Source organism: Adelges cooleyi, unplaced genomic scaffold (assembly GCF_023614345.1).
Source record: "Adelges cooleyi isolate 19-005CV unplaced genomic scaffold, UGA_ACOO_1.1 ACOO_flye_CR_arks_rails_tigmint_CR_PRNA_21, whole genome shotgun sequence".
NCBI classification, from domain to species: domain Eukaryota; kingdom Metazoa; phylum Arthropoda; class Insecta; order Hemiptera; family Adelgidae; genus Adelges; species Adelges cooleyi.
Window position 1 is genome coordinate 11,651,081 of NW_026095871.1, and position 19,266 is coordinate 11,670,346.

A 19,266-nucleotide genomic window follows, 5' to 3' on the forward strand; every position below is an offset into this window, starting at 1 on the left:
AAAGTTTCTCTCAGAATCATATTTGTCAAAACTGCGGCAAAAATGTGTAAAAAAGTTATTCGATCAATTGATTTGCTTTCTGAAAAAACGTAAAAATCTGTAATTGGTATTTTCTTTGTCAAAATCTCACATATGTCTAATTCTTTACATTTTAAATATTTATTTGATTGTAGTTTACCTAATAAAATATGTCATAAAGAATAAAAACTATTTTTCTTTCATTCTGGAATACTTTTTTCGACATGATTTTTGATAACAAGAGAGCGAAAAAAGCTAAAAAACGAGGTAATCATTTTTTCCAAGTAGGTAAACAAAATTTATTTGACTTTATTAGGTATAGTGGTTTATTTAGAAAAACGCTTTTTTTATTGTAGTTAAACCGAATGTAAGTTCAAAGGGTAACCTTTAGTAAAGGCAATGCAATCGTTTCTATCAGCTCTAACGGTTCGGCAACGAAAACGGATCGCTGCGCGGTTCAGTAAATGATTTCTTACTTGCTACACTTGTATGCGATTGAAGTTTTCAATTTTCATTTTACTCGCCATTAACTTTCTAAATCTAAAACAAGTTAATAATGCCACTATATTATATGGCACGTGCACTCGCTGTGTCTTAGTGCGGTGACCGCGTGGGTAGTCATTTGAGGACGCTGTATTTTGCCTTTGATATAAGGACCGCGGCTATCAGCCTTAACGATCATGCGAAACCGTTGGGCCGTGTGCTAATACGAAACGACCTTCGGGTCTAACAATACTATCTAAGTACAAGATCTTCATCTTGAGCCGTAACTTGACAAGTTCAAATAAGCCTTGTTCGGAAGTATAATAATGTACTGTGTGGAGCACAGTGTATAATATAAATATCTATACTATCTAGTAATTAAAAAAAAAAAAAAAAATTGTAGTCAAGTTTGAATCTCCAACAATTAGTGACTAGGTGTATAAATCTCATCTGTATAAATTAGGAGAAAAAAAATCAAAGATCAACGCGAGTTTTAAAAATAGAGTTAGATCACAGCGTTATTTTGCCTGTTGTTTTTTTCGAGCAAAAAAACCAAATTTTTCTAGGTATGTTAGACTTTGAATGAACATTTCTTGTTCCATCCGACCTTATAACAATTCATTTCACACAGCTACAGGCAAGGAATTTTGTTCCTATTTTTAAATGGCGGGGCTACATTTAAAATGTACACATAATAAATTCTATTAGGGAAGTTATATAGGAAAGTTATACTGTCTGTGATAAGTACCAAAAAAACTGTGAAATCTTTAATAACTGAGTAAACTGTATGACATTATTACATTATATTTAGTGGAGTGATTTCACAACTATTAGAGCTACACAATTGGGCTTGGCACGTTAAACGTATGTTTAATCCATGCCCATCACAGGATGTCGGGCAACACAAATTATAGTTATGTATAAGAATTGCATACCTATAATGCCGTCATAAGTAACTGGCGACCTGATTGGGTTAACGGGATAATTGGGCAATGGAGTGTTTGATGTAAATTATGAACGACATAATTCGATTCAAAAGTTTTTTTTTTTTAAAGACTAATTTAATGTTAATTAATTTTAATTTTTTCGAATAATTTTAAACTCACTTCTAACCGAGTTATAACGAAAATTCGATAAAAAAATTATTATTGTAAAGGCACTTGGTGTTAGAAATTTTCAACACATTCAAAACTATAAATCTAAATTTTTATGTGTGTAATTTCAAAGTTTCAACTTTTACTCACAATAATTTAGCCGGTGCTATGTATACTTCACAATTTGTAAATACATTTTTACTGTGCCAAGAAAATAGAAATAAAAATATTCAGTTCCATTGAAAACGGCAAAATCCCTTCGAAAACAGTAAAAATATGTTTTTACTGATTTTAGGTAAAAAATAAAAAAGACACAAACAGGTATATATAAAATAATAGATACGTCTATAATAGAATTATTTACGGGCAATAATCATTTTAAAATTAATAGCCCCCGAGATAGCCAATAACTCAAAACAATATTATATTATTAAACATTCATACAAATGATTATTGTTGTCGGTCTCGTGAATAATTTAAGTAAAATAGCTGTTATTTTAGTGAGATTTGTAAAAACCAGTTTTGCTAATATAATTAAACTGTAACAACGATAATTAAGCATGAGGTTTATCACATAACGTGCACGTGACGCAAGTGTGTGTCAATTCGGTGTAACCTTCCACTATAGAAACTATTATAAATAATTAGTTTTATAATTTCGTGCTATGCATGGCTAAAACCAACAAATTGTTGGGAGTTTTTTATTATGATTAACTCAAAAGAAACTCAAAAACCGTTTTGTCCGATTTTCTGTGGCTTAAAAATAAATTTCAATCTATTCAAATGAATTTGTTAAACGTACTAGTAATTATTGGAATAAATTAAACATAAATTGATCAATGAAAAACGGTTAACAAAGTATTGTGGTCTGCCAACAGCAGCTTTTACAGACCGAGGCTGTTTGTACAAAAGCTGTACAAAACACAATTTATTTTATGATGAGCGTCGCCGTATAAATAGGTATGTGGGAAAGTTTAAAAACAAAATTGTATCTTATATTTACTTATTTTAGTAAGATATAAAACATTGATTTTAGAAAATAATTAATAGTCGAATAATTCAATGACGTAGAAAACGCGTTCCTTGTATTTGATATTTCGCATAACTTTTAAAATAATTGCTTACAATTAGGGAAGTCGGTTTTTTTTTTAAATTCGCAACATATAGATAAAAAATAGTTTTAGTTATTTAATGGATTTCAATTAAATTGTGTAATATTTTTTTTAGCTCTTTTTAAAAATACTATTAAATTTTTATTAACATCTAATAAGCGTTGAACAGTTACTATTCAATATGAATAATACGTAATATTTTTAATATTAAAACAAGTACCATTGTTTCGGCGTTAGAAGTAGAATTATTTCTCAAAGCAAATGCCCAAAAATGTCACTTTATTCGTCTGACGGATGCCGTTATACTAAGAAACGTCTAAACAAGCTATTTTCAAAAATACAACGTTGTAAAATCAGTAATAGCTTTTCAGATTTACACAGAAGTTAAGAAAACAAATTATCTTATCACTGTAATCCACAAACGGCGACGGACGACAATCGATTTTGTTTATTAATCATCAAATTCAAAGGCGTAACTTCTGCTAATGTTTTGTATTGAGACTAAAATTGTATGCAACATGACTCGTATGTGCTTTGTTCTTAGAACTGTTCATCATACATCGATCAAACGTTGTATTTATTTGACATTTTAAAGTTTTCAGATCCAAAGTTCTGCGTATCATAATAGTTGGACAAGTTTATAAGGTTCGAGTTATAACTTTGGAACGTCGCGCCTTGACAACCATATAATATGAAACTCGTTGTCATTTTTTTTTTTTAGATTTATGTTTTGCCGTGTGTTTGCAAATTGATTTTTAAACATGTATTTATTTCAAACGGGTAAACCGCCGTAAATTCAAGACCTTAATCTTGATCGATCTTTGACCGATCTAGTGTGCAATAGGTCGTTTAATTGCGAATCAAAAGAATTGTACAATTATTGTTGAAATCACAATTCGACTGACTTATTTTGTAAAAAGATTAGAGATTGGCAATATCGATTTTTGTATAACCTCCCACGCGGACGATGGGTGTAGAATAACATTATCAATACTGTTACTTCGATAATAAATCAACAAAATAGTGACTGTACGATATCAGATATTTGAATTTTAAATTATTGGCTATACGATAATATTTATGAGTTAAATTTATTGTATTGACTTTTTTTTTTTTTTGGAAATATTATATATCTAACATTTATTCTAATATTTTTACCACTTATCATTTTTATTATGTATGAAACACAATTTATTCTATGCAGCAATTCAGCAATCTGCTGTAATATGTATAATATCGCAAAAGGGTTTTGTTTTGTATTTAAAAAAAAAAAAAATCAGTGTATCCGTTATAAATTGATATTAGTATAAAACAGTAGTGATGTCGATCGTTGGATACTAAAAAAGTTGGCACGTTGGCGATTTTCCAATGATAGTATCCTTGATAAATTATATATTATGGAGTAGGGTTACCTACAGGCTTTATGATCTTAATTAAAAATAATTGCAATTCTTTTACTAATTAAAACGTTATTTTTGCCTTTGCCGGATTTATTAATACATCACGAGGTACTACAAATTAGTGTATTCGCCGGAAATATGATCGACGCCAGATTATTGTTCCTCTTTAATTATTTGGTTCTTGGAAAATGCTGATTGCTTGGGGGTTTACTAAGAGGATTTTCTTAGAAAAATGTCCAGTATACATGTCAGTCTATAAGTCATAAGCTGTCTTGGGCTTTACTTCAGTTATCAACTCGCCAGCTTGCGGGTCATCTTTATAACGGTCATAAAGTAACACCGACGTTTTAAAAAGTCCATGATAATATTATTCAGTATATTTTATAGTTTTTACTTTGTGTTGATTTTTATAATTATTATGAGAGCTTTGCAAACATGCAAACTTGCTTTCAAACTGTTAAGTACCTTAGAATAACAGTTAACTGTTATTCGCAGTATCGCGGTGGTAATTTAATACTTTATTAAGACCTAAGCCCCAGAGGAAGTATTACAAACAAAGTCTATAATACCGTAAAGGCAATAAGTATAAACTTTCTAAAAATAATATTCCCAATAAGAACTGTGCAGTGCAGAGAAGGAGAATCGCAATAATATGTAACAGAACTTGATTTAATATATATATATATATATATATAAAGGTGCACGTTTGTCGGGTTTGACAAATGAACGCGATATTAGTTTTGACACGTGACATTACTTATACTTTATATGCATACACATATATATATATAAATAAATTGTATGTAACACGGGCAATGTTGTCGTAATAGTTCATACACTGGCATAGTGACTCGAGTAGGTCGTCTACCCTTAAAGAAAAAAGTATAATATAAAAATGTAATTTAAAATATTTACCCTATACACAAACTATACACACTTGTATAACATAACAATAATTAACATGAAAATAGTATAGAAATAGTTAACAGTTTAGTAATAGTTAAATAATTGTATATGTGGCTAATAACGTTGTTGTTAAAGCAAAGTTAAAAAAGAATCAATCACAGTACAAATCGTTTTGGATATGGCTAAAATGATGGGAAAAATCAGAATTTTCAGTTGAATAATTTTGACTATAAGTCAAAAAACAAAGGACGGGAATGTAAGTGGTATTCCTTATCGGTGACATAATTAAATGTTCTTCATTTTTGTTTATACTTAATAGAACTAAATTCTAAATTCTATACAACATGACTGCAAATTCTCCCATAACCCAGAGCGCATTTCAAAATCAATAGATACTGCCAGAATATTCAATAAAAATGTATTTCTTAAAATTAAAAAAAAACACTATGAACACTACACGCTGTTTGTAAAATCACCAGAATTGTACAGTACTTATTATTTAATATAATTAGCTATTTTATTTTTATTTTTCACCTTAGAATAACAGATTTAATTTTTTAATTTCAGTTTAGCATTGTAGTCAAAGTTATAGAATTTAGTTCTAATAAGTATAAACAAAAACGAAGAATATTTAATTGTGTCCCCGATAATGATTGACAAGCTTGCAATACTAAGCCTTACCAGTTGGCAGTTGCAATGGTAATAAAAAATAACTTGGACCTATTTCTCAAATCAGAAAACGAAAGCAGGTTAAATTAAAATTACGGTATATAATTTTAACCGAAGTTAGTACCTTGAAAAAGTAAATGACTATTTTAATAATGAAGTGGTTAATTACTATGATTATAAATTACAATGATGTTATGCCGTAAATTGTTCGATTTCGACTTACAATTATGAGTATAAGCTCACATGCAATTTACAATAAAATAAAAAAGTAAATTACTTGATATTAAAAATAATAAGGGTTAATTATTAAGGTTTTTTTTAATTCGTGCACGGCTGTGTTCAATAATTGAATTATTTAGTTAATAGAATTAACTCGCGGGGGGGGGGGTAATCACATGTTCTGATTTCAGACCAATGATTGTTTAAGTATTACACTAATTAATAGTAGGTATGCAACTGGCACTGAGACGTCTGGGCTTGAGTTGAGTTGTATATGCTGTTAATGTATCTTGAATAACGAAGAACTTCTGCAGAGCAGAACGATTATTAACGTCAGATAAGAAAAATCAATCAACCCATATAGGAATTGTTTCAGTCATTACAACCGACTGGAGAAGAGGGACAACAAGGCATTATATCATATTATTATTTTGTACTCGAGCCATTTTAATTACAGATACGTTTCGTTTAATTGAACCCGGTCAATGCCGTCGCGTGGAAACCGATGGAACAACACAATGTACGTATTGTCGGGTGGTAATTGGAAATTAATAATAAAAATAATTATTGTTTTCGAAACGGATGTTATCAAGAATCCAGGTATCCGCTTACCCTCTGAATCAGACATGAAAACGTTATGGCACTAAGTACCTCAATCCTCATTTATGCTCGATCAGACAAATAATTATCATTTAAACCGCCCACAGCAAATAAATGACGCTTGATCGACGAAGACGAGGTTTTGGAAAAAAATAAACCGTTTGTATCGTTTTGATCATTTCGTACAATATACAGAGCTTTATTATTAAATATCGGTATGAAACGATGCATAAGACAGTAAAGGTATAGGTACAGTTTTTTTAAAGCCGTCCTTGATGACGTTTCCGTTCAATTAACGGGCAATTTCAAACACGGCCGTATGACGTAGTTCTAGGTAAAACGAACCGCGTGCAAACACGATGGTCGATGAAAATAACTAGAATAATTTTAACTGACAAATCATAGAACTTCTGTGTTGTGAACAGTTGTGTTGCAATTATGTTTTTCCCAGAGTTACCTATATAAAGTTTCGCAGCTTATTGTGACATCATGAAAACATTAATTACTTTTGTTCAAACAGTGCTGTGGTAAAAACAACTTGGTCGCGGAACCACAAGTCGACAGGTTTACCGTTTAATTGTAATTATTTTTTTTTTCAAAGTCGAACAAATTGAAAAACACCTCGTTATTGATTTTTCGATAACATGGTGTCATTAGTAATAATTAAACTTAGCGAAAGTAGTCGGAAAATATCGGAAAAACGGCCAAATTTCTATTTGATAGATATTCTCTTTATTACCCGTTAAAATATGTGATGGCTATCGCGATAAACTTATCCGGAGAGGAAAATTGGACAAGGTTTGAAAATGAAATTGAACCGAGTAAAACGGCTGCAATGAAATCGTTTTCAGAATTATAAGCGACGCATTATTTGATTTTAATAGAAACATTGTAGAATTTGGAAATGTTTTTTTTTTTTGAAATTTCTTTTCATACAACTATCGTTGTCCGATGTTTACCTCGTGGAGCTTTCTTTTTGTTTGTGCTTCATAATGATAATAAATCATAAGATCAATCAACCGAACTTACACAAACAAAATAGCCTACGCAGAGTCTTTATCAATTTCCCATAATATATGTGTGTAACAATGTAACATATATATATGTATATATACACGCGCCGTAGTACCTAATACATAATTCAGTGAATTATTAATCAAAATCACCGAGGGTCGACATATTCGATACTGATTGTCGCAGCGCGGGTCTGTGTACTATACACAAAGTATTATTTACATTGGATACCGTATACAAACCGAGCTAAGGGAATTTATCAACAAGTCAAAAGACATTAATCATTGCAAATCACAGGTTCACTTGTAAATTATTTACATAGCAAACACGAAATTATGATTAGATATGCATATATTTTAATATTGGTATAAGAAAACACACCAATGCGCGCAACTTCAAAGGTGTCCCGCGGGATACAGTTACATTTCCTTTTATTTTTTTTTTATAAATGGATTCTTCTATAAAAAAAAAAAAAAGGGCTGCAATCAAAACCTTGTCGACTTCTTAGTGGACGCCGTTTCTGTGTGCAAAATCAAGGGTTAGCATTTTGTACACACTTCTGAACATATGTATCATGTCTGTTGACGGATTAAAAAGATCAATGCTTATAATATGTCTTATCGAAGAGTTTATTTTACAATTTCGTGTCAAAATTTGAAGCAATTGGAGGGTTAAACGTTTGTGTTTATATTTATATGTTTAAATTATACCATTAAGAAAATATTGAAAAAAAAGTTGTTTTAAATAACACATTTTTTAAAGTTATACACAGAAATGAATTTCAAACAATTCATTATTACCAAATATTATTATTATTATTTAAATGCAAGTTTTCTGGGTGTACAGTCAAAACCCAAGAAAATTCGTTTGACCCACCCACACCGAACGGATGGTAACTCATCTCTATTTCGCTCTTTTGGACGTTTGTTTTTAATTGTATTTAACGACTATTCCACATTAGACGGTTGCTAAGACGTTCAGCGGGTATAATTGAGGATATATTTTCCGTGCAAGTGCGGTAGGTTAGGTTAATTACGGGAAACGGAACGCCCACCTTCGTGTTTAGCTCGTCCGACGATCACACGCGTTTGAGGAAATCGACAATAATCATCGTTGGGTCGAACCGGTATAAAAATATCTGAAACTGGCCGGCGCTGAACAGTGTATTGGTTTTTGCCGGGGTTTTCGGTTTTGCTGCTGTTAAGCCACACGCAGAATGTTATCCACCGGCAATTGGTGGTTGGAATTTGTGGCCGTTTGCGGGGTCGCATTGGCGACGGTCTACTACTTTAGCACGTCCACGTTTGGCAAATGGCAAAAAGCTAGTGTACCCTTCGTGAGACCAGTGCCGCTGTTCGGCAACATCCTGCCGATGGCGCTGGGCTCTGAGCATCCGGTGCAGACCTTCCGCAGGATCTACAACCAGCTGGCCGGCCACAAGTACGGTGGCTTTTGGCAGATGCGCACGCCGTACCTGATGATCCGGGATCCCGAACTGATCAACAGGATCCTGATCAAAGACTTTGCGCACTTCAGCGACCGCGGCATTTACACGGACGTCAAAGCCAACCCGCTGTCTAACAACCTGTTCTTCATGGGTGGCCCCAAGTGGAAGGTGATCCGGAACAAGCTCTCGCCGGCGTTCACCTCGGGCAAGCTGAAGCTGATGCAGAGCCAGATCAAAGAGTGCGGCGACGAGCTGATGAGCAAACTGCACGCCGAACTTAAGCGGTCGGACCAGCTGGAAGTCCGGCACTTGATGGGAAACTACTCGACCGACGTTATAGGCTCGTGTGCTTTCGGGCTCAAGGTAAACGCGGTCAGCGACAAGAACTCGACGTTTCGGCACTACGGCAAGTCGTTATTCGTCCCGACCGCCCGGGTATTGCTGAGGGAACTGAGTCTGATGATAGCTCCTTCGCTGCTCAGAATAGTCAGGATCAAGGACTTCCCGACGGAAGCCACGGATTTCTTCAAGTCCGCGTTCCAGGAGACCATAGCCTACAGGGAAGCCAACAAAGTGATCAGACACGATTTCGTGCAGAATCTGATGCAAGCGAGAAAAGATTTGGTGCTCAACGACGACCTGCCGGCCGAAGGTGCGGGGTAACGGACGAACTTCGTACGTTGTTATTTGATATTAATCTATGCCGCTCTCGTTTGTCCCTTTAGAGAGATTCACCGACATGGAAATTATCGCCAACGCGTTTGTAATGTTCGCCGCCGGTTTTGAAACGGTCTCCACCGGCATGAGCTTTTGCCTATACGAGTTGGCGTTGAAAAAGCACATCCAAGACAAAGTGCGCAAAGAAATCGAGACGAAAAAAGAATTGCATGGCGGTGACATGAACAACGATTTCCTTATGGATCTGAGTTACATGGATATGGTGTTAGCAGGTTAGAGTTTCATAATCAGCCACTAGTTAATATATTGTTTTAATATTTCAACGGTATCAACTCTTTTTGCTACAATGTAACAATATAAAAAATCATTCAATACTGATTATAATATCAATAAGATTAAGCTTTTAAATTGTTAGTCCCTTGTTGTTATCTGTATGGTCACAGGTAGTGTAGTAATAATGAAAAATCCAAAATGAGGTATTTTTTTGTCATTAAACGTGTCATTGTAATTGTGGAGTTATCTTGTGGGCTTATGACTACTTATAGTTTTCTCCAGGCAAATCTGATCCGTCAAAATAGTTCAAATTTAAACCGTCATCGCTATGTACCACAAATATTCATTATATGAATTTACATGTTTTGATATATTCGTTTGAGTGGACTACGGAAAAGTAGACAACATTAGTTTTTAATGAAGGTATGATAAACATATAAAAAAATAAATATTATCATGTATATTACAGAATCTCTACGCAAGTATCCACCGACCTTCGCCTTGTTCAGAGAGGCCACACAAACGTATCACGTGCCCGACGACCAGTTAACAATAGAAAAAGGACAAAAACTCTTGATTCCCATACACTCTTTGCATTACGATCCGCAATACTTTAAAGACCCGGAGACTTTTGATCCAGAACGGTTCACACCAGAAGAAAAAGCCAAAAGACCCAGCGGGACCTATTTGCCGTTTGGCGACGGGCCTCGAATTTGCATAGGTATAATATTACACTACAAATACACGTCATAATTGCATATAGCGACCTAAATAAGGTTCTAGATGTTAAAAAAAATAAAAATCTTTTTATGATTTCACAGGAAAACGTTTTGCCGAAATAGAAATGAAACTGGCCATGTCAGAGTTATTATCTAAATTCGAAGTAGAACCTTGCGAGAAAACGGAGATACCACTTACGTTCAGTAAACAAGCGTTCATAGTGGTGCCAAGGAACGGTATTTGGTTAAAATTTAAACCGTTAACGAAGTGAAAATCTCAATACAAGAGCAGATTATATTGTTTTATTCAAAGTTTAGCGAATATTGTTCCAATAATAAATAATGAAAGGCTTTAATACTGTTTACCAGTTTGTTTTCGACTGTTCCAGCGCCAACAATAGTATTATGATTTGATGTACATAAATTCATATTAAAATGTCTGTGTAGGTATTGAAAGTTGCCGTTCGTTAATGAAAATACATAACAAATTTTGTTACTTAATATTATGTTGTAATCTTAAGAATAATTATTGATAGATTGTATCATTCCTTGTCACAGTAGCTGTTTTTGCGGAAGAACGATTTTAATGATCGTGCAATTTACAATTAAAATTAATTACGGTTTGGCGTTTGCCCTTGGTAATTAATTGACATCCTATTGTATATCCACCTGAAAAATATTCAATCACTATTTACATTTTAGTAATTTATACAATTTTTTTTTGCGTGTGTGTGTGTCATCCGAACCTATGTCGAACAAATAACATGTTATAGCTTACGGACTTACAATTATAGAAAATTATATGGTACAACAACATTACGGGATTTTGTTTTAATTGCCGTTTCAAATCCGTTTAGTAACCTTGTACTGTAATAGTCACAGGTATAGTCAACAGACTAATTACAATATATTGTGACATTGTGTACATATTTAAATATAGAATTTTCATCGAATGCGTTATAATAAATGGCTAATAATACTTTGGCTTAACTAATCTGAGCCACGAAAACCGGCATTTATCAATGCGTGAAAATGTATAAGAATAGGAAATATATGTTGACAATTTATTTTGTAGGTTCTAATTCTTAGGGATTTTGATCGTGTACCCCGTTGCCTAGAGTTAGGCTAAAAAACAGTCCATACGAATTTCCGACCATTATAAGTGATAAATATATATCTTAAAATGTATCAAATTGAAAGCGCGAGAGTGCTTTTGGCTTACCAGATTTTAGTAGGTAGGTACCTAGTTCTACTTGACACATATTATTACGGACCTTAGAAAACTATAAGCGTAGTCTGACTTTGTTTCGTTGAAATAATTGTAAACCAGTAATTTTTAGATAAACAATATTTAGCATTTTTTTTCCACCCGCTCTTGGGCATCTTTACTTTAACGATAACAGTTATCTTGTTATACTCAAATACAGTGTATTCAAATCGTGTGGAGTTTCGCCTCCTACGGTGATCTAACGGTTAAGTCATGAGGTTTATGGCGTATAAATCATAGGTACTAACTTGTAACTTGTCTTGCGGACGATATCATCGTTAAACCGTTGCGGTAGATTAGATAATAACGTTAACTGGGATAAATCAACAAGGCACGAGCTTACATAGAACACTAGGCTAGACTGTGCGCGGCATGGTTTTGGCGTACTTAAACACAGTTTTTTTTGCAACCGACGGAATAGCTAGAATATTTCCATAGTGTAGTTATTTATTAAGCAGCCGACATGCATCAACATCTGTTGCTGATACATTTCCGCGTGCGGCGCTCGCCTCAAAATTATCGCGCTTTCGGCGTTGTTCCTTCGGGACAAAGTCGGTCCAGAACCAAATGTCTTAGATTGTCGACTTACAAGTCCGACAGGGACGTATGGGACTCCAAAACGGACTGGAACAGTCAACGGTACCGCACACATTAAGACACAATGGACCGTCAATCATAATATATCAAAACGATAGCTGTTCAACGTTAGTACAGTTATCTACAATAATAATATATATTGTCTTGAGTACAAATATAAATAAATATATGTATCATATTCTTGTGTCTTGGGTTAAGAATGGCCAATCTCACTTTGTGTCTAATATATTTCGAGTTAGAATGAGTTTAAACATTGTTATTTTTCACATGATATTTAAAGTAAATTTTTTTTACGACATTTTTTATTGTTCCATGTTTTTTTTATTTACTTAATAAAACATTTTTATTTTACGGGTTGGATTGTCCAATATTGTTCTTTCGCATCAATTACACTTAAATATTTCACATTGACCATTTTTTGGTCATATATTCCGGTAAAAATGGTCATAATGAAAAATCGTTTTCAAAATTCAGGGAAGTTCTCTATTCTGACCGTCTACAAATTGTCGTTGTTTTTTTATCGAGTACTCCAAGGATTTCGTCTTCTATTTAATTTATTATTTATATTATTTATTTATTTTCCTTATATTATTGTTATTAATGCAAGTAAAATAATAATGTAAATGTTTGTTTGTTTTAAGTAAAAATAATTAAAATTTCGAATATTTTCACAATATTGGCCTAATTTTTTTGTTGTTTCAACAAAACTGCAAACATTGGAAAAGATTTTTATGAAAAACAGGTTTATTTTAATATGGTGATTATTATCTGTTAAAAGTACAATTACAATAACAGAAATAGATATTTTATGACGTTGGAAGGAGCTGATGTGGACAGTTAAATTTAACATCTAACAAACGATGAACTTCATAACTAATACAAATTCATGTTTCGGTAACAATAATGAGTTAATAATAATTTTTGAAACTTTCGCTAAAGCTATTTTTAATCGATTACACTCCCACTTTTACTCGATTGTTGCAACAACAATGAGTAAATCGTGTTTTTTCCCAGACAGTGTTTTGAAAACTTTACTGTCAGTACACTGATTAATGTTTCCCGGCGAGATCAGTTAATTTTTTTTAAATACAAGTATTTGGAAGAACATTCCAATATTTCATACTACGTAGTTAAGCATATTTTGGTAGAAGATATCAGGTTACATACTATAAATATCATATGAAGGGCACAGGGGAAAAACGGTAGTTGTCACATTATGAACATTTTAGAGTATAGCAAAAACAAAGTTCGTGAATTCCATACATTCTCTTACATAAGAACAAAAAAATCACATTAAATTCTACTCTAATAGTAAATGTATTTATTTAAACAATCTATTGACATAAATAAAAAAAATTATTGGTATAAATTGAAAAAAACTATTTGAAAAAAAAAATGTTCATAATGTGACTACTACCGTTTTTCCCCTGTGCCCTTCGTATGATTTCAGAAGCTGTACATTATTATAAATTTAATATGTGTTTTATTGGTTCCAAATGATTAACGTTTGCATGCATGTTATTTTACATTACGAATAAGCCTGCATGTACATAGCGTCAGAAACAATAAAAACATAGTCATATTATATTTACTTATTATGTAACAATTAAACGGTTCGTAAAAACTTAATCGGTTAAAACTCTATTAGGCGAAAATTGTCTTCAGTCATACCGCGGTAGTCGTTACCGTGCGCGTTTTCTAAAACACACTTAAAAAAAAAATATGTTAAGACCCGTTTTTGAGTATTTTGACGTGAAATGGACGATCTCAGCCGTTGTAGTGGTCGCCATATACGTTTACTGTACTTGGCATTATAGTCACTGGTCCAAGTTGGGCGTGAAATGCCCGTGGACACCTCTACCGTTGTTTGGTCATTTTTTCCAGTCAATCGTAGGCCTCAAGCATACCATGGAAGTGTTCCAGACTATTTACCAAGAGATGGGCGACAAACCGTATGCCGGGGTTTACACAATGCGCATGCCACAGCTGTTCATCAAGGACCCTGAACTTATCGGTAATGCTTGTCACTTGACAACAATTTATTTCCATTAAACCTAATTTTCTCATTAGATACATTAATTGTTGTGATGACAATACTGAGTTTGATAAAAACGTAGTATTTTTCAAGTTAAGGTAGGTTAAAATTTAATTATAATACACAATTTCTATGAAATTTTCTCATAATGGAACGCACTTGTTACTTGTAAACAATAACGCCCATAATATAGTAAGTTTTGCTAAACAGCTCAAAAAGTTATATTTTTTTTTTTTACAATTATTTCCACTTAAGAATTGTGATTTCTTGAGCTAGAGCATATATATTTTGGCGTTAAAAAAAAAATTCAACTAACCTGTAAAAACAACGACTTGATACTTATACATTTCATACTTAAACATTTTAAAATATCTGGTAAGGTAAATATGATCGGTTGGGTTTGGCGGGTAGTTTGGTTAGGTTTTGTGAGTGTTGGTATGATAAGTTAGGTTTAGGTCTAATATATTGTGTTATGTAGGCAGAGTTGGGCATTATTTATATAATTTTTCATCTAAATAATTACTATTTCAATATGACCGTGGGATATTTTTTGTTTATTCGAACAAATCACCTTAGATTATGTCGTGTAAAAAAAAATATTCGAATAGACCATGTTAAATAGAATAAATACCGAATAAAGAGCTCATTCGAATAAAAAATGCCCAACTCAGCCGACGTTGATTAAGATGTATGTTACTAACGCGAATATAATTGTTCCGTTTCCGACCAGGCCGTATATTGATCAGGGACTTCAGTCATTTCACCGATCGCGGCATTTACTCGGGCACGCATACGAACCCACTGAACAATAACATATTTTTCACTGGCGGCGAACGATGGAGGATAATGCGAAAAAAGCTCAGTCCCACGTTCACGGCCAACAGGCTCAAGTACATGATCGAACAGATCAAAGAGTGTAGCGATAGCATGCTGAACACCATAGGCCAGACGATGGGCGTCGAATCCGGCAAAATGGAAATCCGCGAAATGATGGCCAAGTACTCGACGGACGTGATCGGCAGTTGCGCTTTTGGGCTGAAGTTAGACGCCATCAACGACCCGGATTCGGAATTCCGCAAGTACGGCAAGGCAGTTTGCACACCGTCGTTGAAGTCTCAGCTCTGGGTGGCAATCATATTCATCCAGCCGGCGTTGCTGCGGTTGTTCCGGATGAACAATTACTCGCAAAAAACCATCGACTTCTTCCGGAACGCCTTCCAAGAGACCATCCGGCACAGGGAACAGAACAACTACCAGCGCAACGACTTTGTACAGCATCTGATGAAGGCCAGAAAGGATTTGGTGCTGAATCCCGACTTGAAAGACGAAGGTATACCCATAATATTATGTAGTCCGTCTTGAAAAAGCTGATAAAATGAGCGACGAGACACACACACACACAAGTGCGCTTTTTATAAATCGTTTTTTTTTTTGGACATTTCATTTAAAACGTAATTTTATCAATCGTTTAAGGTTGAATCAAATCGTCGACGTTAAAAATATAATAAAATATTTTGTTTGTTAGCTCGTAAATTAAAAATAATAAAACGCATAAATTCTACATCACAACAGCACAACCAAATACGTCGAAAATTAATTTATAAATTATTCGGTCTAATATGTTGTGCATTGTTTTTTTTTTCTTTTTTTTTTAAACGTTAGCGGCTGCTCATGATTTATGTCATAATAACGCCACGCCATAATTTTAGATAGGGTGTGCCTTTGAGCTGGTGAACCCCGAATGGATCATATTATTGAATCCATTATTGAAAACAATATGCTCTGTTCAATTATAGCGTTAACCACAAATTTCAAATAAATTACATTCGAAAACCTAAATAAATTACTAAAAACTAATTATATCTCAATTTAAGCGGTATATTGTACGCGTTCATCTGTGTTTGGTGTGATACACTTGATAGCCAACGATATTTAACTTAACTGCTAAAAATGTATAGTATGATGGATCATTTTTTTTTTTTTAGACAAATTTTCAGAATTGGATATTGTGGCCAACGCGTACATTTTATTTGTTGCTGGGTTCGAAACCGTGTCAACGTCTATAAGCTCTTGCTTATACGAGCTGGCCTTGAGAAAAGATATTCAAGATAGGGTTCGAAAAGAAATCGTTCACGTTAAATCTCAACACGGTGACAAAATGGATATTGAATCTTTAAACAAACTACACTATATGAGCATGGTTATCAAAGGTAACAACGCATGTAACAATGCATCATAACCGCAGTGTTTGGACGGAAGGGGTTAAATCCACTTAACATCTTTCTACTTTTGTCTTTTTTTTTTTTTTTTAGCTAAGCGAGATAAGTTCAACGTTCGTCAATGTTATCGATTTGTTTCGTTTGCTTTACAGAGACGCTGAGAAAATATCCCCCGCTCATAGCGTTAAACAGAGAAGTTACTAAACCGTACACTTTACCGGGCACTGACATAACGTTGAAGACCGGCACGAAAGTCATCATACCCGTCAACTGCATACACTACGATGCCAAATATTACAGAAATCCGAAGGAGTTCGACCCCGAGCGGTATTCCGCCGACAACATCAGGAGCTTGCACCCCAACACTTATATACCCTTCGGAGACGGCCCTCGCACGTGCATAGGTGCGGACGATAATTACAATGATAACTGACCGAAACCCGAATTCCAAAAAAAAAACCTTTCCACTGTGTAGTATACTTATACATAAATACCGTATTTAATTGATTATTAGTTTCCATATCAAAAAACCCACCGTGCGAATTATTACAAGTCGTACAACTACTGTTGGAACGTTTTAATTATCTCATTACTGTACTCGAGCCAATATGGCGCGTTTACAATAATAATAGTAATAATAAATAAATAAATCAGTCTGCTTTTGTTTACGCAGGTAAACGGTTTGCCGAGTTCGAAATCAAATTGGCTTTGTCGGAAGTGCTGACCAACTACGAAGTGTTGCCATGCGAAAAGACACAAGTGCCCATCCAGTACGTTATTGGCACCTTTGTAAACATACCCAACAGCGTTTGGCTTAAATTTAAACCGTTAAACGTCTAAAGTCACGTTACTGTGTACACAAAATCATTATTATTGCCACTGTGATTGCTTGTCCGCAAGGTTTGTTAGCAAACCTCTAACAGCGATATTTTATGGCAGTTTTTTACGAGCATGATTTAACATTTTTTTTGTAATAACAATTAAGTCTTAATACGCTTGTAATAAAGTAATAATACAAACTTATGAAATAATTATAAAATATATTATATACATTTTTGTTTGATTTGTATTATTTGTCTTGTACAAACCAATTTATGGTCAAACACCAGTGCAATAGAATCAAGATTGAAAGGTTACTCAGGCACGTTACTGGTTTGAAGATAGGAATTATTTTAAAACTGATAATACGTACCTCTCAAACCCTTCAATGCGATTATGTAAGTTTAATGAATACACTTAACTGTACATAAATTATATACAGATGAGTTATATGGAAATTGCCAAGTCCAGATTATCAATTATTCGGTTAAGACGTTAAGTCTTAGCTAATAGCACAACTTAACAAGCTAAACTATTTAACGTTATTTTTAAGTAGTCCATTTAGTCGAGTAATCAGCAAGAAGTACCTACACACTGAGCCTGTAATTCGGTTATTGAATCATAGAGCGCTCCACATAATATTAGCAACTGTAAAATATACACTAGACGAGATCGGATTTAAATTGTTTAAATCTAGTATTACTCGGAAGTTTCAATAAAACCAGATTAACAACAAAATTAATTAAGTCAATTAGTAATAGAACATTTCAGTGAAATAGCTCAGGATAGAGAGAAGTAGATTAATGTTTGTTTTGTAGCAATAAGCCTCAATGGCCTCTGAAAAGCTGGAAGAAGAAAAAGAAGAGTCAACTATGAAGTGTTTGGATTTACTTTTACAAACAATGTTTTGTTCACGCGAGTTTTTTTTTTTTTTTTTGGTACGGTTATGAGGTCAACACACTCTAAAAGCATGTTTTATCATTAATATTTTAAGTAAAAACTTTAGAATAAAATAACAAATCATTATCGAGTGTATAGTTTTTCAATATATTATACTTTGGTCGCTTGTAAAATTAAGATTTAGTAGTATCGCCAAACTTCTTTGCATAGACTACAGCAAATAATAGGGTTTTGGCGTAGTAAGATCTGCCATCATATTTTATCTTTAATACTTCGTTGAAATGAAAATATATGTAGTCTTAATTATGATTTGTTTTTTTTTTTGCACTTTTCTCGGTACGTTATAAATATAAAATAATATACATTAAATTCAAAGTTTAAAAAACTGAAACTAACCAACTTGGTCAATTACTCTAATGGAGAGCTGTATAAAGATGTAGAAAGTGAATCAATGTTTCTGTAAATATATAATTTGATATGTGTAACTGTAGTTGACAATATTTGGAAGTAAACTAAAGGGTTTTGCGTTGCGTTAGTTTTTTCTCTATTGAGAGAAAATAGCGAAATTCATGTTTGTTTACTTTTAAACTACATTAAGTCAAATATCATAAAGGAAATAAGTAGTTAGTATAGCTTTCTGAGAATAATATTCTCAGTAAGTCGAGCTGTGCTAAGCATAGTACATTATATTATAAAGAGAATCGCAATAATACATAGCAGAACGCATACCTATACATGTGTAAAAATATATATACATAGCTGCAGCACCGTGCACGTTTGTTGCATATGACAAATGA

General features: G+C 33.5%; 1 protein-coding gene across 1 annotated transcript; it reads left to right on the plus strand.

Moving 5' to 3' along the window:
* The first annotated feature begins 8,366 nt into the window (after nucleotides 1-8,366).
* Nucleotides 8,367-17,808, plus strand: LOC126834976 (uncharacterized). Its single transcript, XM_050567238.1, has 9 exons — nucleotides 8,367-9,614; nucleotides 9,688-9,912; nucleotides 10,383-10,634; nucleotides 10,735-10,900; nucleotides 14,215-14,510; nucleotides 15,262-15,861; nucleotides 16,517-16,741; nucleotides 16,903-17,154; nucleotides 17,424-17,808. The coding sequence occupies exons 1-9, from the start codon at nucleotides 8,732-8,734 to the stop codon at nucleotides 17,588-17,590; spliced, it is 3,066 nt and encodes a 1,021-aa protein (XP_050423195.1). The 5' UTR covers nucleotides 8,367-8,731; the 3' UTR covers nucleotides 17,591-17,808.
* The last annotated feature ends 1,458 nt before the right edge of the window (nucleotides 17,809-19,266 follow it).